This window comes from Branchiostoma lanceolatum, chromosome 6 (genome assembly GCF_035083965.1).
Source record: "Branchiostoma lanceolatum isolate klBraLanc5 chromosome 6, klBraLanc5.hap2, whole genome shotgun sequence".
Lineage (NCBI taxonomy): Eukaryota > Metazoa > Chordata > Leptocardii > Amphioxiformes > Branchiostomatidae > Branchiostoma > Branchiostoma lanceolatum.
In genome coordinates this window covers 4,183,158-4,206,091 of record NC_089727.1, presented here as the reverse complement: position 1 = coordinate 4,206,091, position 22,934 = coordinate 4,183,158, and the positions used below count along the sequence as shown (strand labels likewise).

The 22,934-nt window shown below is 42.6% G+C and overlaps 1 protein-coding gene across 2 annotated transcripts in view; it reads right to left on the bottom strand.

Annotated features, from left to right (window-relative positions):
• The window catches only part of LOC136436211 (uncharacterized), a 33,131-nt gene extending 21,975 nt beyond the window's left edge, over nucleotides 1-11,156 (bottom strand). The window contains exons 1-2 of one of the 2 annotated variants that reach the window (XM_066429994.1): nucleotides 10,958-11,156; nucleotides 3,114-3,357 (exon numbers count right to left, since the gene is read on the bottom strand). In XM_066429994.1, the coding sequence (XP_066286091.1) occupies nucleotides 3,114-3,204 (91 nt within the window). In that variant the 5' untranslated portion in view covers nucleotides 3,205-3,357; nucleotides 10,958-11,156. Of the gene's footprint in view, nucleotides 1-3,113; nucleotides 3,517-10,957 lie in introns of those variants that run through there. The other variant, XM_066429993.1, reaches the window with a different exon arrangement.
• Between the last annotated feature and the right edge of the window lie 11,778 nt (nucleotides 11,157-22,934).

Sequence of the window (22,934 nt, the reverse complement as noted above, 5' to 3'; positions counted from 1 at the left end):
TATATCTGCTTGGAGATTATATAAACGACCTTCATAGCAAAGCTTGGAAGGTTAAATCACGCTGTACTGTTGGTGGCTGAACCTATTGTACAGGGATTACGGGTAGATAATGTCACCGATGCGTGCATACGCGCGACACGAAGAAGCGATCCGACCAGGTTTTCTGTTCGTAACTAGATGAACATGACGTCACACGTGTATAGGAACACTTGACCTTTTCCTGTCTGACAGAAAACAAACAATTGCAAACAGGGCGAGAAAAGATCGACTAAACAGAACAGTCATTCAACCATTGACTAATGTGTTCAGGAGAGAGGAATCAGAATGGGGGAGGGGTAGTCTTTAGAATTTAGATCAGAAAAAACAACATTGTGCCGTAACTGACCTGTTTTCTTCAAGACAAGACGTTACTAAGTACATTCCTTGACAAAATCTGGTGTTGAAATTTTTGGTTAGTCCAATTTTTGTGTTGGAAATTACAGTTAAAACTTGTTTCAGAACACATTACTATATTATGCTTTTATACCTATTTTGTACCCTGTTCTTTTATGCATGTTATTTGCAATTAGCCTTCGGTCAGGAATTTGCAATAAACTTATTATTATAATATACTATATATAGACCTTGTCCCCCCAACGACCCGGTGGTCAAAGGACTAGGTAGGTAACGTTAGGTAGGTATAATATAGATATTATACATTTGCACTTTTGTCTGTACGTGTGCAAGAACGTGTGGATGATGCGTAGTGTGCCTCCATAACGTGGATTGTGTGACATCAAATAGCAATAATCATAAGTCTAATGTTGGCAGTAATGATCCATGAAATAAGTGCATTACTGGCTGACTGGTGGGTACAAAGTAGCCCACTAAACGTTCCCAACTGTTAGACTGTACGTTAAACCCAGCATATGTTACAGGTTGCCCGCTGTGCCGACGCCACGTTTCCCAGATTGTAGAAGATAAAAGTCATGTTTAGTCTGCACTTGATCGCCCACTTTAATGTTTTGGGTTGCGGTGAATTTCGTAGGATTTCTTTCTGGCCAGAGTTCAAAGAACGTACTGAACGGCCTTGGCCCATAATAGCCCGCCTAGGGGAGGGGTAGCGGTCTTTGTTCATGAAAAGCACGAATTTTACTGAGTAAACATCGTAAAATCTCACTGTTGGTAGGTTCCAAGAATGGTCTGTAATAAATTACCGCCAGGGAATTTCACATGGGACCGTAAATGTGTTTGGATACCCTCCTATGCTATTCCATTAGTGCGACGAGGAAGACATTTAAAACCCCGTAGTACTCAAGTGTCTGCGAACAATATACATGTACTACTACTAGGTAATTCAACTACCGTGTGTTGCGCTCGAATTCCCAAAGGCACTGAAGACAATTGCGGCAGCTATTTGCTTTTTATTCAAATGCACATTTACTAATGAGAGCGAGAAAAACGCACGTTCCCTCCCATTTTTCTCACGTATTGTTGCAGAACCCGTCCCCCCCTTTGTGAGTAGTCCCTCAACACTTGGCCTACCTAAATACACGTTTTGATAACACACGATCGCACACACGGGCCTTTGGGCCTTGGGTAAGGTTAACTACCTTTGACTTTTGAAGGGATGACGGGGTTACTTGTCTGCTGACTCACTCGGAAATTTCTCCTAGCATCAAAATGGTTTCTTTGTTCACGAGGCAACGTGGAGGGAAACCACAGCGGTGTGAAATCGCAAGGCGTACTTAGCAGGAGTATGTAATCTCTTACCACTGCCGCCATAATGTCCCTGCCCTCGTATCAACAACTCACCGCATTTTACACACGGTACACACACAGTTTGCTTACTGCTTGCACACAGTACAGTGGCATGATACATTGAACATGCTTGTACACTGCACTACACACACATACACAATCAAACAGAGAAACGGACAAGCTCATTGTAGAATAGACTCTCTGTCTAATCCAGTTATTTTGAATAACCGTTCATGTTCATGTACATGTACAGAGCAATGACAATTAAGACCATTTTCTCTTTGGCTGTTGATGTTTCGGTCTACACATTTTACGTTTGCTGTGGGTCGGGACGTAACTTGGTAGCAGTTTTTGTACACAAACAGCTTTGTAATGGAGGAACAGAATTCCGGCTGGGACAAACACACGTATCTTTTTTACGACGTTCGTGACAGTACGGGATAGCCTGGTTGCCATCCTACTTCTACCGGGGCTCCTACATTCGCTACCCTAAAAAAATATTTTACGGGGGTGCGAGGGTACAGTAGCCTGGATGCCAGAACCCAATCTCTAACATATCTATCGTCAAACGATAGATATGTTAGAGATTGTGGGTCTGGCATCCAGGCAAAGGGTACAACGACATACGGGGCTTATCACTCTACTCATGGACCCCAAGGTGATGTAATCAAAGAAGCATGTCTTAATCCCACCACTTGCCCTTGGAGTCTCGTATTTTCTTGTCTCAAAACTGAAGAGAAGTAGTTGACATTTGGCTTGTATCTTCGTTCTCAAAGGACCTAGTAGCGTTACCATTGAAAGGTGACTAAACAGGCATTGCAATTTTTTAATAACTCAAAACTGACGTTAGATTTTACTTGACTTCGTGCAGTTTAGTTTGGGAGGGGGGGGGGCAGTTGATGACTAATGATTAAAGGTCGGCACCACCATTGTTCCACGTTTGCTGATACTGCTGTTAATTGAAAGAATTAAGGTCAGCTAATCATCAGTCTAAAGTATGACTAGTATGTCCGTATTTCCGAGTATCGACTGACGCTATCAATGACTACCTGACGTCATCACTTGTCTTACCTGTAAATTATAAACACCTGAGTTTCGCCTAAGGACAAACCAGGCCGAGTAAGAATGTAGATGAATCCGTATAGTTTTTCAAGTTTTAAGTCTCATTAATACAAATGTAGTTGTCTTTATACATAATCAGATGACTAATGACTTACTACTAGTCTTACGACGAATACAGGAAATGTCCCCCCTGAAAAAGATGGCGCCGACGGGTCGACTTTCACACACAATACAAAACATCACACACACGGCGTCGGCCGCGGCGTGACAACAATGACTACATCAGGATACAAACAAGGTGCTTTACGTACCTGACGTGTTCTGTCCTACCACAGGTAACATCCCGGGCACACACACGAGCACGAGAAACACTCCGTACTCGGTTAGGAGTAGGGATTCCATAATGGGGCAGTCCGTGTTATGTTCCCTCCGTACCGGTCACTGCTTCTAGATCGCCATAGTACTAGTAGTGGTAGTTACCCTATACAACTCCGGGAGAGTTCCACTCTTAGCGAGGCCTCCGGCGCTTGTAAACAACTCACAGTTCCGTGTTTCCTGTACCAAAGAAAGGGTGGGCGTTAGATCGGAACCATTCCGTGGGAAAATCCGGGCGATAGAGCGTCTTGTTGTCGCCAAGTTTTTCTGTACACCCTGAGCCAGCCGACCCCGGCACTGGAATGGAGAACCTATCCCAGCCTGGCAACCCTCGTGACGTATGGATCGGCGGGTCACGGGTCAACGCGTTTTCCGCCTTTGTTTCGTCGGCGTCGCACTCAGTCTACCAATGACACAGGTTCCCTAAAGGGCTGTTCCAAAGCGTTTCTGGCCGGGGGAAGACGAAACTGTCATAACCCTCTTTAATACCATGATGGGGAGAGGGTAACTGGTACGTGATATAAGATAAATCAACTTATCAAAGCAACTGGATCAATTCACTAAATGATATATCAAATTGCTTGATTTATTTCTATATAATGTTCTACCTGGATGCTCTACCAGCCTCAGCCTACGCTGGGAAAATAGTAGAAATTATGGCCAAATAGAGTCAACTGTATGAAGGTAGTTGGCTACGGAGAGAGGGTCCAATATTGCAACCCTAGGCCTACGAATGTAACCCTCCATGGCCAAAGTCGCCCGGCAAATATTCTCCCTATAGCCGGTGTAGTTAGTCTGGTAGAGACTAGATGTTTATAAACCTTCACCTAAAAGGTACATCGACGCCGAGAGTCAAATCTCTCAAATTGAACCTACTTTTATTCAAAGACGAGAAAATAAAAAGAATATCCTAATGAATTTTCTTCCCCTCAAAGGTTTGGGGTTTTAAACCAACACCGAACCCTCGTCTGAATGAGACGACACGTGAAAAGCCTACCAGACAAACCATGGGAAGTGAGTCAGCCCCGAACCAGAATGAACCATTATGAGTCTGTCAATAAAAACCCAGACGGGCACTTTGTACACGCGCTTGCACAATGACACATTTCAGTTTAATGTCATAATTGCTCAAATACATTGTGTGGTTGATATATATATCTGTATCTGTTTGGCGTGCTTTGTGAACGTTCGTAATGAACTCTGTGAACGTCTGTAATGAATACTGTTACCAGGGCTAACCCTTTGTAACAGCCTTTGGCTAGTTGGGTAGCCCTGGCTGTACTTGTTACAGTCGAATAAACCAAATCAAAATCAAATCTGCGATGAAGCAAATGTTGCACAGTACTTTAGGGCGCCTATAAAAAGGAGTCCATGTTGTGATATGTCACGCCTACTCACATATGCAACGTTTCTCAGTAGATTTGAATCGGATGAGTCTGGAACATGCAGCGTGTTATTTCACATATGCGCTGAGAATTTTGTTTTGATCTTTAATTCCATGTCAACCTGCCTCCCATGCACATTAAAAAACGCGTAACATTTAAATCAAATATGTCGATATGGCTATTGATGGGAGAGGGGCATATTGGATGTGTTTGGACAAGGAGGTTAAAAACCCACTGGTTTGAAGTGACAGATATTCCATCTAGAGTGATTGCATTGCGCTCTGGCTTAGGCTGATATCCTACACATGATGGCATCAAATCCCCCCCCCCTAGATGATCGATTTGCATCCTGCCTGATTTAATATGTATGTCCTCTTCTGAACCCGCACCCACCATAGCAACCTACACTGATCTAGCCTCTACCAGGCTCCATAGGTCGCTGGAAAAAAAATGTAAAAATTGGCCAAATAGACAGCGGCAGATCGAGTTTGCTCCTAACTGTATTTATTCCTAAGCCAGTTTACTCCTCCGGATTGTTCAACTGTCTTTTGGTGAATTTCTACGCTATTTTTCCAGCGACCTATGGAGCCTGATAGAGGCTAACGCTGATCCACCTTTTCTAAACTGTGACAAGTGCGTATACCATGTTTATACACTGAATGACAATCAGCTACAATCGTTTGGGATGCCCGGGGTCTCTGCCATAAACCCCGGGCAATCAGGAAACGTTACGATCTGACCTCCCAATATCAGCCCTGAGATTACAACCGGAACGCCGTCTACTCTAAAAGCAGATCATCAAGTTCACGAGCACGTGGCACGACTGAAGGTCTCCAGTTTTGTGTCCGACCGATCACGAACAATTACGGAATTACGGGCGCGCTGATGGCTTGCCATTTGGTTGGTTTACGCACAGGGTTTCCCCTCAATACTGCCAGTAGTCATAAAACTAACCGGTCACACCGAGAGAGAGTAAAATCGTTAAGTAGGGCTCAGAGTATCCGTTCTTATCATTTTATAGCCTCCGTTGCAGACTCCTTCTGGCTGAATTCTTTTTCAAGTTACAGTTTTACTATTACATTTTTTTCTTATTGCAAAATTGTAATAGTAAAACTGTATCTTGAAAAAGAATACAGCCTGAAGGAGTCTGCAACGGAGGCTAGTCATTTTACCGCTTTGTAGGAGGTACTGTGTATACAGAAGCTATAGGCTATTCTGTTTTTACGTCTCCAGCAGCAGTCTTTAATCTGCAAATATTTCATAACAAGGCAATTTGACACTAAATTGGTTGGAAATATTGGAGAATTCCTTGGTTACACTTATACTGAAATGCGGCCGTAGGTTGGATTAGGGAGATACTTGTATCAAACATTTATCTAAGTGGTTAGCTACTGGTTGTAGGTGTTGCAGAAAAGGAACAATTTAGTTTCCTCCTCCCCGTTACCAATTTTGGGACAATGGCGATTGAAACTAAGATTGCTTGAAAGAAGATTAAACTTTGCCCTCATTATGTCATGGTGTTTTTGCGGTGCGAGTTGGATAGAGTCGACCGATGCACGTGCAGGATTATGTTATATCAATACATCAGAACCTGTCCGACTTCTGACCGGGATGTTTACCCCCAGCAGCTACCGTCCGTCCTATTTTGGAGGCCTACACGTGTGGAGGCACGGGTACCTAGTCTCTACCTATTTTCCAAGCAGAGGCTTCGATCTAGAGGGGTAGTTTTGTCCGGGATTTCTAACCCCCCTCTTCTCTCACGTCTCTACCAGACTCTGTGGGTTGTCAGGAATCGGAAAAGAAAATTTAGCCCCCACCAGGCATTCCTAAAGCCGGCGTCACAATTCATGCGAGCGTCGGCCGACTTTGTAGATCGCCCGAAGCTCGCCAGATTTCAAAATCGCCCGAAGTGGAAGTACATACCAGAGGAGTTAGCTGGCCAGGGAGTACAGTTTGTGACCTACAGGCTGCCGTGGAACGGCGAGGTTTGAGATATGTTACGATCTTGCCTTCTTACATCTGCTTGGAGATTATAGAAGAACTTTATTGCACGATTATTGTAGCAGGTACAAAGTATGGCAACAACAGTTAACATAGGACAAGACATAAGGATGGGATAAAACTATTCACTACAACAAAATGACTATCTTAGGTTTTACATGATTCAAGTTGGGCTAATTATGAGTATCATTATTTTTTCTAATAACGAAACAATCTTTTATGTATTTGCCTATTTTAACACTGTGTGAGCTGTTGCATCTAAATACTACGCTTGGTTGGAGTTTACGACACTGTGTCCCCGAAATGCGTCAACTTAGGCATTAAAGTACGAGCCGGACTTCTCATCAAACGTCTGGTGCACAGGAGTTCCAGGAAGGAGGACTGATCAATCGGCTCTGTTGTGAAAATGATTGTGTGTGTACGCGACCTTTAGGCGGTGTCTACGTGTGGGACTATTGGTTTTCTTTATACGGTATCGCCTTTAGGCTGGCCGCGGGGCTTGTGCTAATTTCCTCTAGATCTTTCAAAAAAGGATTTATTATGCTATCCTCCAGTCGCGTCGATTTAACTTTCTGAAACCTTCAGATAGTCTCTACTAGACTTAATTCTTGGTTTGATGAAAAATAGAAAATTGTCTACATTGGTGGAGAATCCCTGTAATATATAAAGCCGAAAAGAGAATGTGTCCCACCTGCAAAGAAAATATTGAAGATGAATACCATTTCCTTATGAAATGTCCATCTTATAATGAAGAAAAGAAAAGATTGATGATTACATCAAGGACATTATATATAATGTCCTTGATTACATGTAAGAAGAAAATAACATTACATGGAACAAGTAGAGAAATATTCAATGTACTTCTATCATGTCCTGACTCTGTATCTGTCTACCTAGGCCAATACATAAAAACTACTATGCAAAAGAGAAGCCGTGCCATAATGTGAAATATATCATTCCATTATCTTATGTATCGAGTAATGATGTTAGATTAGTACACTAGTATAAATAGTCACTAGTTGTTAATATTCCATGTTACTTGCCATACATTGTACCTGCTGATGCAATCGTTGAGCAATAAACTTGACTTGACTTGACTATATATGAAGAATTAGCGGGCCATAGCTATTGACTCCAGGCTATCCACAAAGTTTTTCTCTATTTCCCTCCTATAGTCTTTAGGCTGTCCATGACCCTCTAGTTGCAATTGATTTGAACTTCTTTCCTAAAGCCTTTAGGCTCCCTATCAAATCAGTATTGGCACATTCCTTGATTGGACAGGCGTAATTCGGCCCTGGGCAAAAACCTGGCAACTGCATAAGAGTCTTTGTCGTACAAGCTGTGAGAAAATGAAAGTTTAGCCAATGTTTATTCTTTTAACAGCTTTCTACAATGATGTAAATCAATTCGCATAGTAAACATGGCATTGATGGCAAATCCACTGCCTTAGATATAACACAGAAAAACGAAAAGAAAGAAAATTCAAAGCGCTGAAATTACAGTAATCGGTGATAATGGAAAGTCTTCTAGATGATGTTAGAAATTGTAGCTATTCGATAACTCGAGGAAGGAAGTCATTTCCTAATCTCTAAGCAGATATAGGGAGGCAAAATTGTAACGTTTCTCAAAACTCCATGGATCTTGAGAAACGTTACGGTTTTGCCTCCCTACATCTGTTTAGAGATTACCATTTCCCTCAACGTGACTGCATGCATAGCCGCCTTCCGTGTGTTTCAACTCCCTAGAAAAGATGTACGATTTAATTTCCTGACTCGCTGCGTTCAAAAGCCAGCAGGGTCGTCATGTCGTGACTTCTATACTCGTCGGGATGAATATTCGTGAAAAGGGTCTGGATCCGGCTTTGTGCTGCCCCCCCCCCCCCTCACACACACCACCTGCTTCCATGTTTGTAAAGGTGACCTTCTACCGTCCTTCAGCGACGATATCGTCGCCATGTGTGTTTATGCAGGGCTGATATGATCAACCTGACTACACAAGGCCCTAGAACGGGGCCTAACACCTGCAGTATAACGTGATGCTGTACTACAGGGCATAGTCGATACAGGCATGTATTGTTTGATAGGTAAATATGTACTGTAGAAAGTGCAGAAGCTGTCGGTTTGGTAGTTCTCTGAAACGTTTCTCGGCACAAATGATATTCAATGCAGCCAGCGTCATTGCTATCATAACATGCGTTATATGTGTAGGACATGAGTATGAAATATCATAGGGCCGACCGAGAATATTAAACCTGCATGACAATTTGATGTTCGCGGCATAGCCACATACCGATTATCTTGGCATCGTTAAATGCGGTGTAGCCTCCGTTGCAGGCCTTCCCACCAGCGTTTTACTAGCGATTTTTTTTCAATTTTTTTTTTTGTTGTTGTTGGGGGGGGCGTATCTGCTTGAGCCCCCGTATCTGCTTGGGCCCCGTATCTGCTTGGGATCGTGGTAATCGCTGTGTGGAAGTGATTTCCACGATTACCACGATACGACGCCCCCGTATCTGCTTGGGCCCCGTATCTGCTTGGGATCGTGGTAATCGCTGTGTGGAAGTGATTTCCACGATTACCACGATACCAAGTAGATACGGGGCCCAAGCAGATACGGGGCCTTAAGCAGATACGCCCCGTTTAAAAAAAAATTTTTTTTAAAAAATCGCTAGTAAAACGCTAGTGGGGAGGCATGCAACGGAGGCTAGTGTGCAAGTAGGATTTTATGAAGAGTCTTGACAGTTTCAATATGACGTTCGGTAGGAGCGCAGTAATCGTGTTGAAGTGTTCCCACTTGTGCAGTTTAAGGGCCCTTAGAGCTGCTCGAGTCTGTAGTTCTGAGATGCCGCCGAGGACTGGGGTGTTTCGCTGCCAGAAGTGTGTGATGTTAAAGTACACCGCAGTACTTTGGAGCAACAAAGTGCCGGGAACGGCGTTTGATGCTAGACCAAACTCGTCTGTTACAAAACAGTAACCATTATACGTCATATCCTGTTCTGGGTCAAGACCACACAGAAATCAAAGCTATCATTGTACCAATTGAGTGAGAAAAAAAATAAACATCTAATAAAAGAATATAACCCCAATCTTCGCAAAACCGAAACATGTTGTGGGTCCACGTATCTTTTCACAAAACGTAGAATAAAGATATGAATTTGTAATATTTTACATGGTGGATTTTCGACGTGCTCATGTTTTTTTCATCGACACAGATGATTTCCGCTTTACCAAAGAAATCCAACCTCTAATTGCTCATTATTTTCTATTTACGGAACACCTCAATTAAGTATTGCTTGTTGAATCAAGAATGAGCTTGGTTCGTTAAGAGTAACATCGCAATTGCAACGCTGCGCTCGTTACAAATGTTGTACGGTAAGCAGGAATTGATTTGACTCAGTGATCCATTGCATAAGAGCACTTTTATAGATTAGTGCCATTTCTGTACTGTGGAGCAATAACGGTGTGGTCTCTATGATATACATCTCACAAAGCTTGTACTGTTTATTATGCCAATATTCCAACATGACAGAATGAAGATGTAGCTTCTGTTTAGGATACAAGCCTTATGGGGAATATCCGGTGATGATTTGGGCAGCTCCAACCGTTTTGACAGACGATTATTGTCTGATATGGGGTGTTTTCAGGATAAATTTTTTTTGGGGGGGAGATATCACATGTATCATGAAACGGTCGGTTGCAACATGGAGGTTGCTTATAGTCTGGCCTTCTTGGTTGTAAGAAAGAAGAAAAACTACCACCCAAAATTGAAAACTTTGTGAAAATTACATCGCTGCAAATCATTAACAACCTGAAAACGTATGAACCATACAAACCACCACCACGCCCACTTTACAAAGTCAACGTCAGCCAACAGGCCCTTTCAGACAGATGTCAATGCTTATCTGATAAATTACAGCAAAGACCTGCGATGGCAGTTTTATTACACAAAGTAAAGACTAGATCATTAAACAGGCGCCAGGTAGACGTTCATTAACTTTGACCCATTAACTGCTCATTTGCATCCTAGAAACGCAGTCGGTTGTATCCCTGCCCCCCTCCCCACGCCCTTTCTGGGTTGTTATTGTACATATACACATGGTGTCTACACGTGAAAATGATAAAATTTCTATCAAGATTCATTCACAAATGTAACGACGCTTTTTTTGCAACATTATCTTGTTACTTTTAAAATGGGCCAATATCCTCTGTATTGTACATGTACCTAGCGCTATAGAGACAACTAGTAATTGCCCTTTATACTATAGAATATACTGACGTCTGACGTCAATAGCTAGATTAACAACACAGCTGAGGTACAATTGAAATCGTGTCCAAGTTGTAAAGCAAAATGCGTGTGTACAGAGGTAGTAGCACTACAACTTACGTATACCTACGTACCTTCGGGAAATGTTGTCAATCGAGTAGTGGCGTGTCCATACAACGTGCTGCTACGTTCTTAGCAATCTGGTGGTGTTAAAGACTCCTGTTTTTGTCCGGTTTCTTACACAAAAACGTCTTGTCATTCCCGCTAACAATAGACCCTGACTCGGTGCCAGGTAGTGACAGTACAGAGTTTAAAATCGTGACTTCCTCAAAACTGACTTCAACGTTCGAACAAACACAAAACGTAAGGATTGTTCCATTCAGGTTTTTAAAAAGGGGTTGGATTTTTCTTAATCAGAACTCCCCTTATTTCAACTCTTGGTACAAGCCTGTCTGATTTGATTTCAGTTCTTCGTTCATAATTTAGCACGGCAAGCAGAAGTCTGTACCAAGGAGGTTTTATATATAAAACCTCCTTGTCTGTACTTATTAGTCAGCCGCAATTCAGGAGGAAATTGGCCCCGAGCGCGGCGGCCCCTGATTGTGTAGTTATGGCAGCCTTCCGAGAATAGGGACCACTGGCGCCGAGCCAGGGACAGGTGTGTACATGTGTGACTTGAATTGTTCGATTCGCTTCAGTGCTACGCCATATCAATCTATACACCTATGCCAGGCTATAGCGTATGTATGCTCAAGGATATCTGTTATGTTAGTGGTTCGAACTACGAACCTAGAGCCTAGAGGAGAGAGAATAGCACAATGAGAAGGGTAACTCTTCTCGTTAAGATCACTTATACGGGTATAAGTGATCTAAACGAGAGGAGTTACCCTTCTCAAGTTATACCTGTCCCCAAACTAAGTTCATCCCAGGCATTTGAAAATAAATTCGTCCCGAGAAAAATTGTTACAACTAACGCAGTTTGAATATTGGTTTAACTCATGAAAGCAACGTTCTGAAAATAGCAGCAAGTGACTCAAGGGTCAAGGTAGATTAAGTTTGCATATTTATCATCGCCGCTACTTCCTCGTGTGATTCCTGCTGACTCAGAAGCCACATGAGGTCACATACCCCACGAATGAGAACACTGACGGTCATCATCGGCGAAGGACTACCAAGGCCTTGATCCCTGAATTGACTTTCCAGAAGAAAAGAGACCAGCAATCAACTGAAGCGTTCACAAATCTAGGAGCATATTTTGAAAATCATCCAAGTGTCCATAACAATGAGGAAATGGCACGAGGATGTCCTATTACGTCTTCTGGAAGTAGAGACGCCTCCAGGTGTGACAACACGGAAGCTACTCACCCGGAGTTCTTGGAAGGGTGACTGCTAGGTGGAGCGATGTACACGTTCCCCAGCACTTAAACAGGGATGTCCCTATCCTCAGGGTTCCAATTAGTTGCTAACTGTGAGACCCCTGTTCAATCCTGTGTTCAGGACATGTCGGTTGGGGCTGCACCCGTCTTTCGGAAGGGACGTAAAATGGGATAGTGCAACAGTAGTTAACAGGGATGTTCCTATCCTCAGGGTTCCAATTATAGTTGCTAACTGTGAGACCCCTGTTCAATCCTGGGTTCAGGACATATGCATGTCGGTTGGTCTTTCGGAAGGGACGTACAGTATTGAAAATAGGGAACCCTTTTTCGAGGAAGTGCCTCGAGCACATCAAAAGGGAAGGGCTAGCAACTCTTCACCGTTGATATATACCCTGCTACTGAAACAGCAAGGAAACTTGCCGCCCTATGTGCCACTAGGCAATAAAATGGGTCTGAACTCTGAACAAACGAACGAAGTTAACAATGAGAGAGCTCGAGCGTGCCACATGCACCATAGTCATGCAACCATGCATGTGCGCCTAACTATTAATGTATTGTTGTGCTCTGTATATGGGTCATAGGCTCATAGCCTATAAGATTGACGCGAGATATAACTCGGGAATAACCGAGAGTGACCCTTCTCATGATTATCTCAAAATTATTGTTTAAACAGGGATGCCCCTATCCTTCAGGTTTCCAATTATAGTCGCTAACTGTGAGAACCCTGTTCAATCCTGGGTTCAGGACATGTCGGTTGGTTTTTCGGAAGGGACGTAAAATAGGGAACCCGTGTTCGAGGAAATGCCTCGGGCACATTAAAAGGGAAGGGCTAGCGACTCTTAACTGTTGATATATACTCTGCTACAGAAACAGTAAGGAAACTTGCCGCCCTATGTGCCACTAGGCAATAAAAGGGGTCTGAACTCTGAACAAACGAACGAAGTTAACAATGAGAGAGCTCGAGCGTGCCACATGCACCATAGTCATGCAGCCATGCATGTGCGCCTAACTATTAATGATTGTTGTGCTCTGTATATGGGTCATAGGCTCATAGCCTGTAAGATTGATATGAGATAGCGAGAATAACCGAGAGCGACCCCTCTCATGATTATCTCAAAATTATTGTTTAAACAGGGATGTCCCTATCCTTCAGGTTTCCAATTATAGTTGCTAACTGTGAGACCCCTGTTCAATCCTAGGTCCAGGACATGTCGGTTGGTCTTTCGGATGGGACGTAAAATAGGGAACCCGTGTTCGAGGAAGTGCCTCGAGCACATTAAAAGGGAAGCTACTCACCTGGAGTTCTTGGAAGGGTGACTGCAAGGTGGAGCGATGTACACGTACCTCAGTACTTAAAAACAGGGATGTCCCTATCCTCAGGGTTCCAATGTCCATTGGTTGCTAACCGTGAGACCCCTGTTCAATCCTGGGTTCAGGACATGTCGGTTGGTCTTTCGGAAGGGACGTAAAATAGGGAACCCGTGTTCGAGGAAGTGCCTCGAGCACATTGAAATGGAAGGGCTAGCAACTCTTCACCGTTGATATATATCCTGCTACAGAAACAGTAAGGAAACTTGCCGCCCTATGTGCCACAAGGCAATAAAATGGGTCTGAACTCTGAACAAATGAACGAAGTTAACAATGAGAGAGTTCGAGCGTGCCACATCAGTGCACCATAGTCATGCAGCCATGCATGTGCGCCTAACTATTAAATGTATTGTTGTGCTCTGTATATGGGTCATAGGCTCATAGCCTATAAGATTGACACGAGATATAACTCGGGAATAACCGAGAGCGACCCCTCTCATGATTATCTCAACATTATTGTTTAAACAGGGATGCCCCTATCCTTCAGGGTTCCAATTAGTTGCTAACTGTGAGACCCCTGTTCAATCCTAGGTTCAGGACATGTCGGTTGGTCTTTCGGATGGGACGTAAAATAGGGAACCCGTGTTCGAGGAAGTGCCTCGAGCACATTAAAGGGGAATGGCTAGCAACTCCGCACTGTTACTATATACCCTGCTACAGAAACAGTAAGGAAACTTGCCGCCCTATATGCCACTAGGCAATAAAATGGGTCTGAACTCTGAACAAACGAACGAAGTTAACAATGAGGGAGCTCGAGCGTGCCACACGCACCATAGTCATGCAGTCAGTCATCTATTGTTGTGCCCTGTATGTGGGTCATAGCCGATAAGATTGACATCAGATAGTGGGAACAACCGAGAGTGACCCCCTCTCGCACGTGGACAGAGCGTGTGTATGTACATTTGTCTCTGGCTAAAGGTTTTCATATCATGAATATGATGGTAAAAAGTTGTTGCCCGTAGCGGTGCCATCATGTATCACGTAACACACGTACACGTTTGACACTCATAGATATTCCTGATTCAGAGGCAAACCCACCAACGGTCCTACTTTACAGACGAATATTACTGTGCTTACTTCGAGACGGATGGTAACCTTTGGATCCCAGTTTTGTTTGATGTTTCCACCAAACAAACATCACCGAGTTTCTTCCCAAATTCGTCTGCTAAAGAGACGTCGCTGATTGTTCCAGAGTGGACACGTCGTCTGATATGTCGGGTCAAAGAAAAGTTTGTATTTTTCGCCCAATCAGCCTTATTGCAGCTGGGGTAGTACATGTAGTACCTTGATAAATCCATATAGCGCTGGTCAAACGGAAGTGGGTAACTGAAAGATCTAAATAGACTAGTGTACAGTACTAAAAATACTGAAATGAACACCTTTCCCAGGGACTATTCCACGATACCTTCTAATTTTGACCCAGAATCGTTGTTTGTCAACCATGCATATATAACAAACAAAACGCTTTTAGGACCTTTTCAGTGGAACACATCATAGATGTGTCCAGATTATGATATTCAATAAAATGTTACATTCATATGATATCTTACACCCGATATACCGCTTGTGGTAATATGTATATTTAGCTCTCTGGGCATGAATATGCAAAAAAGAGATATACTAGTAGTTAGAGGAGAACACCTTCAATGAATACGACTATCATTTTATTTCATTGACCTCAAAAGCGGCTAGGAGCTACTTAGAGTTGGTTCTAAGCGCACGAAATATACCAAGCCACTTGAGATTTTCATTGCGATTGTCTAGCTCCAGCGCACGGCAATAAAGTTACGACCTTGTCTTTTAATTTGTTTTTCTATTCATCTTGTCGGTCTTTGTTATGATATGACGTGTTGTTGCTATGGCAACGGACGCCTGCGGTTATTTTGGGGTGTGCAGATGTTACGCATGTCACTTTGATGAACCACACTGTCAATCATTCAAAGACGTGGAAAAATGACCTATAGTTACCCCAGAGAGTAGAGCCACGTTTTGTTGTTTATGTAGATTTATATAGATGCGATTTTTACGTCCTGTAATAACGGCATTCTCATAAGTAGAATAATACTAATTGGTTTGGACAAATTACCTGATATATATCCCATAAACACTTTGTAGCATATTCGAGGAAAGGCTGCAGTATATCTGAAACATTCACTTCTCCAAATTCATCCATGCGCCAAATGAAATGTGCATTAAGTTTGGTGCCCCTTTCTATGTCCGTTGCATACCCAGTAAAAAGAAGTCAAACCCAACCATAGTCAACCATAGTTAACATAGAACTTTCACAGTAGACTAGATAACTATTTCGATTTCCATGTATCTCCATGTACTTGTTTGTTTGCAATTAGCCTTTGGGCACGAACTTGCAATCAAGTTATTATTATGTCATATACTATTCCCGAATGTAGGACTTTTAAATCTGTACGGCATTTGTGGATCTATAAACAGTAAACAAGTCACCATTCCAAACCGATGTCTCACCAAGGTAACCGTTGCGTATCGACCACCACAAAAGCATACCGGCTTACATCTGAACTTGAAATAACGCAGACAACATCAAAAATCATTCAGAAGTCAACGTTATGCTACTGAAGAGCGTTATTTGATTACAGAACACTTACCTCGACACTAGGGGATATTTTGTTGCTAGGCCACCTCTCTTTTTGAAGCCTTTGAAAGTCTGAAACACTGCTCGGCGCCGCGCTAATATATTCATTGTCTACAGGTCCGCTGGCCATGGACAACAGGAAATTACAAGAGCTTTCCGAGGGTCAAAGGTAGCTGTATGACATAACGTATAATGTGTGATGCATTAGTTTGGTGTTAGTATATCTGAAGGGACTGAAGTGTTGCTTGGGTTACCTGTGTGTCTGCTTGTGTTTTCGTCCGTCTTTCCATGTTTGTGTGTTCTGCAATGCAGTTTCTATCTGTTCTGCTAGAGGGCGCTTACCATCTGAGGGGTGATGTCTGCCATCTCTTGTTGAATTGTCATTGCTAGCATAGTTTGCTTCTCTTTAAATAAATCATGGACTCAATGAGTTTCTGTTACTATACTGAAGATGGACCATAACTTCGAGCTTTGATGTCGAGAGTACAACACATTTGTGTTGAGGTAGTCAAACCTTTTTTTCACAGAAAAACACAATGCTGATATGCCAGAGCCTTCGACATGACAACATTGAATGTCTTTGCTACATCCAGGAACTTCAGACTAAAGTGCTGCAAAACGTTTGTTTGCTTACTAATCATGAGTCAGGTTTGTTGTTGATATACATTTGTACTTCCTCTTCAGTATTAGTCAGCACTTGTCATCCAGGCTTGCTTCATCTTTTGATAAAAGGGAACTTTGCTAGAAAATTGTGTTAGCAGATGTGCCTTATGTGGCAGGGACTCACTATCTTAAAGTTTATTTCATCCTAATTTCTCCACGTTTTCAGACGAAAAGAAAACTACTCTCCTCTTAACATCACAAAACCCATACATTACAGAAAAAGTAGGATCATTCGTCTTCCACTGTCTCGCAAAAAGAAGCCGAACCAAATAAGTTAGAACTTAGTGTCAGTAGCTAAGACTAGAGTAGTCATATGTAATATTGTTAATCATTATCTGTCCGTCCACTTCGAATATGTACATGTACTTGCAATTAGCCGACGGGCGGGAATTTGCAATAAACTTTCTATTATCGAATAGGACTCTTAAGCCATAGACGAAGCTGTAGGGTTGATGCGAATTAGGATTCAATATTGACCGAAATAGGCCATATATAAGATCAAAAGGGAATGAATAAAAATACTCTTTTTACACAACCAAGAGATTTATTCCACCGACGTTTCGGTGACCATCTTTCACCTTCTTCAATGCAATTCTGACTGGTTCACATTGCACTGCAGCACAGGTAATGCTGCTTATACATAATGAGATGCATTCCCAAACGCAGAGTATGAGTAAAAAGAGTCTTTTCATTCAGTGACTTACCAACCTGATGAAACTATATTCACGGATCAAAAGGGGAAGTTTGTAACCGCCGTATAGTAACGGTGGAAGACTTGAAAGCCTTTTAAACGTTTGATTTAATTATTTTGTGAAAGTTTTATGGAATGTGCCCTGTAACGTAGCAACAATTCAGACCTTTTATGTCTGCCTAATACTAATGAAATGCTTTGATTGATTGAAAGCTGTCATTGGCCAAACATTGATAACACAGTTCAACGGTTTTGTTCAACATACATAAAAGTAAGTGTCTGCTGACTATGACGTGGGCAATGGATTGTTTTCCGTGACAGGATCTAGGAGGGCACATATACTCTCCAAGCGAGGTTGAATGGGCAGATCGTCACCGTTTTATCATATGCCGTTTTTTTTCGCTAGCCCATTCAACCTCTGCCCCCGGTCGGAGGCTCAGAGGACAAGGGGAGGAGTAGTTCTTTGGGAAATGTGTCAAAGTCCCTCCCCGTGCCCCTATTTCCCGCAATCTGTGAACTGATAACGGAAATAGTTTTACAAGTCGTCCGGCGTACTCTCCAAGCAGAGGTCGAATGGGCAGATCGTCACCGTTTTATCATATGCCGTTGTTTTTCGCTAGCTCATTCAACGGGTTGAATGGGCTAGCGAAAAAAAACGGCATATGATAAAACGGTGACGATCTGCCCATTCAACCTCTCCTTGGAGAGTAGGCACATCAACGAAGAACGGATACCTCATCTTTGATGTGTTGATTCACGCTGGTCAAAAGCGACGCCTGGCGAGCAACGTATCATTTGTAGAGAGTGTCTGATATTACATGGGGAACTCGGAAATTGCAGAGCTACGCTAGAAGGAAAATTACTGTGAATTGTTTTTCTCAGCCAAACATAAAGCTACGATGTTTTAGTATTTTGTATAAAATAAATGGCCTATTTAGCGGTCAGCGACCAAAGTCTGCAACGTATACGTAATCGCGGTTATGAAACTATTGTGTAGTACATATGCATAACATGATTGTGTCCCTACAAAAATCACGCTTTCTGATGAATACATCTATTTTCAGCATATCCAATGACGTTCACATGGTGCAAGCAGCAGACAATCGTATTGAGTGAATTTGCCAGAAACTACTCTAACGCCATCTTGAGACACCCCCTGTTATTGCACTTTGAGCCATTCTTTGACAATTTGGGATTCTAAACGTTGCTTTATCATGATAAACTCCAAGACGTGAATCATCTTGTCGGCTTGTTAACGTTGTTCAATTCAGGTCTGGATTTCGATACAGTTATAATCAAAAACTCGATTTTTCTACTTGTAGAAAGACTCCCACGGTAATCTCCAAGCAGATCTCCACGGTACCCAAATCGTAAAAGTTAGCCAGAGAAGCTCCAGTCAGCCAGAGAAGTTGTCAGGCACCGTCAATAAAAACTCCTTCTGTCAGTTGGATACGGTCTTTGCAACCGTTGGGTCTGCTTGGAGACTATTCAACGGGTGGACTGGAGTTAGTCGTTATTCTAAAACTGTTGTGGATCGCTCATAGGAAAACACCCTTAAAATCACCTCTGCTATAAGACACGAAGGAATTCCGTTCTAGAAGACTGAAAACCGTAAATCAACACACACACACACACACCCTTAGAAAGATGTTGATAATGTCTTTTGTGTTCTTCTGCCGTGATAAATTTGCTCTTGTTTGTGACCCGAGCCGCTGATATTTGCCGTGCTCTGTACCAGTAGTGACGGACCACATCACGGTAGGTGTGGACAGGAGGAACCAGATCATCGACCTCTTCAATATACCACACCCAGGGCTTCTCCTAGTGATTCCCAGTCTACATCTCTACCTGACTATACTAGTTACTAGCTGGCTATACAAGCCTCCGAGCACCAGGCCCTCCTACAGGCGCATGGATCGTAGAATTCAGCAAAAAAGGGATACTTGGCCAGTAGAGTCAGTCCCGTGAGGGATATTTCGCCGGCGCCTGCAAATGAAACCCTCTGGTGGCGAAACTTCCCTGGCAAATATTCTCCCTATAGCTGGCGTAGTTAGTCTGGTAGAGACTATGGCTATACGGAGAATGATTTGCAAGAGGAGTGGTAGCCTGACTAGATCAAGCTTCTAGCAGCCCTTTCCTCGTTAGGCCCCTAGAAGGGAGAGAGGCCCAATAAGAGCGAGAAAATTGTGTAACTTGGGCTAGGGAGTTGGAGTCACCATAAAGTTTCATTGAAATTCAAATCATTCAAATTTGCGAAGAGAGACTCGGGAGCTATAATTGGATTCCAGGCTAAAAGTTTCATTTGCCCGCACAGATAAGGGGAAATGTTACCTCAGACTACCTCACCTGGCCAATTTTCACACTAGTTTTGTCGAATTCTACAAGCAATAGCGCCGTAGGAAGGCCTGGTTGAGGCTAGCCTTCTCTTCTCAGATTGGTTATCAGGCCTTTTTCTCTTATCTCAGGCGGACCTGCTAAGCCTTTGAAATCGCCTTGCATAGTGGGGAAGTCAATTCAATGCCACTTACGTACGTCACACATTGTGTATTGTTCCTCCTCTGTTTTCCTCACCTCTTTCACGTTGTTTTCAAGTGAACCGGAAAAAAACAGGAATAGAAGCACTATGTGGGCGTCTGGGCGTAAAAATGCTACCAGAAATAGCTTTTTGTACTTCTCCAAGGTCAAAAGTGACGTAGGAAGGTCTGGTACGCTGACAGAAGTTGTAGTTTTGCGCGGGAAAACCTGGTGACAGGCCGCCATCTTGGTTGCTGGGATACGCCACCTTAGCCATCGTCTGACAACACAGGACAAGGGAGATATTTGCTAATAGATATTTGCAGTGACTAAAAAAAGGATGGAATGGAATGGACCGGGGTCACCAGGAGTTTGTTTGATAGCATGCGTTTGCTACGCAAAGTTTCCCCTTTCTCCTAGATCCTAAAACAGAAATTCAAAGCATGTCATCAATTTGACTAACGTTATGACATGCCCCGTCTACTCAAAATGAAAGCGCCAAGGCACGACGTACGGTTATGTAGCTCAGTGCACAACAATTATTTGTCCAAGGACGACGGGCCAAAATTCTTCCATGAAATAATCATTTCTTCAACTACTCTATCAATAAAATGTTTAACAGCGTAGTATCCTCCATGCATGCTGATCTTCTCTGGTGCCATGACTAGCTCCTGTATCATGTAAGAGCTGCGGCTATAAAATCGCACGTCGTGACTGGAGAATCACTGAACACAAACGCTCCTTACAACTCGTAAAACCACAGACATAGAAAGGCGTGTTTTTCTTCTCTTTCCAACGTTAAAACTCGTCTGGTGTGTGGATTGACTCTGAATCACCCCGACCAATCGATCGCATTGAAACTCAGATTCGAATCAGCCATGACCCGACAAATTGCTTTCTAAAATGCCTTAACGACCACATATGGCAAAACACTCACGCCAGCGAGATGCTGGAAGGTGTCAGCTTTTCAAAGATGCTTTCAGATTTACATTTTTGGCACTTTGGAAATGATAGAACGTATCCGCGATTTAATGTTTAATGAAAAATAGTTTCTACTACTTTTCTTTAAACGTTAAATCGCGGATACGTTCATTCGGGGTGTGAATGACACCTACGCGTTCCCCTCTTCAACCCCACACCCAGTCCGGCTATGCGCTATTCTCAGTGGAACACTGAAAAGGGTGGGGTTGGCCGTTACGTTTTGAGTCATAGCATCAAAAATAACATCGCTTCATGGGATGTTAGCATCCAGTTGAGTAGGTGTTTTCGTAAGTCGCCCGCAAATTATCGTACAGAAGAAGGGACCGGATATGACGTCAAGACATGTACGCCATCACATAGAGAAGTTGTTCATAATTCTTATTGTGTGCGTGTGCGAGTGTGATGAAGCTCCTTAGAAGGTATCAGCGTGCCACCTGTTGAAATATTGGGTCCATCGCGACGTTGATATTCGATAAAAAACAGATCATCGTCTGTCAATTACACTCACAACGGAAATATATATCTTGTCTCCTTTAATTGTGATACGCTCAGTAATAAAAGGTGGACGTCTGTCCATTCGAACGTTGACCTTCCTCACATCATACGACGGCGACATCTGAAGGATTTATTGAAAATCTCTGTGGTATTTGCTGAAGATTTCGACCTAGCGTATACCAATCGTGTAGCACATGTAGAATTTGTAGAAAATTGATTTCATTTTTCCATTCTATTCTATTCTATGTTATCTTATTTGATATGTCTTTCATTTTTATATCTTTAGGAATAGAAGTTTGGCGTGTCAGACACCATATTGAGAACCAAGCCTCACAATTCCACCAAACAATAAACAACAAACAATAAACAGTTAGAACATTGTGCCCTGTCTTGATGGATGGTATTGACTGGAACACGTTTTAATGAATGAATGAATGAATGACCTTTATTGCACGTTTATGCTCTGATGAGCTATGCACAGGCCATTATGACAAGTAGAAATATAGTTACATTGATAACAAAAATGTGATATCTAACTACATCTAAATACTAATTAATACCGCTATGTACATGTTCAATTTCTTCTCGCTTCTTAATTAAGGCAATTGTAGATGTATAAGCAAACAGGGTTTATGAGATATGGCTTGTCTAGTTTCATAAGGAATGCAAATGTTTCTAAGCTATCTAAAATAACGCAGCGGACGTGAGTGCAAGGTCGTCATTGAACAGACCATGGGGTCTGCTGCAGATTATCGATATCAAAGATAAAGACGCATATCCGTACCTGAAAGACGTCGGCTGGAACAAAAAGCCCCCACAGTAAAACTAGTGGATAAATGTATCAGTGGGCCCTTCGGGCGTGTTCATGGTTTCTGTGGTAAAGTTCGAACTGTTTGTAAAGGCCCGGTCACAATGAATGAAGGAATGAATGGTTTTATTTGATCATTTTTATCGGAGATGGAAAGTACCTCGCAGCTATAGGCTGAATTGCGTAGCTTTTACATATGTTCTTAAAACTAGAGACATTAGGCAATCTACCGGTTACAATAATAATATCATCATCCCTAATCAACAATAAATACATTCTAAAAAATCACAGCTAAACACTACCTTAAAACAGGTAAGTTAAAGACGGATACGTCGGGATTTATAATACAAACATAATTATCATATTTACACTAAGTCACATGGTAAATTCTATAGCTGACAATCATAACAATCAATATGTCGTACATTTGCCGTACAATCGTCGTACGATAACGAAGAATTCGACAAAGGCAAAATCAATACAATCTTGCCCCGCGATGTCAAGTCTGCCCTACCCGACGACAGGTATGCTGGCTATGCGCACGCCTACGTTGTCATGTTCTGTTCGAGGGTCCAGCTTGATTGATAGGTTGATTTGGTAAACACCA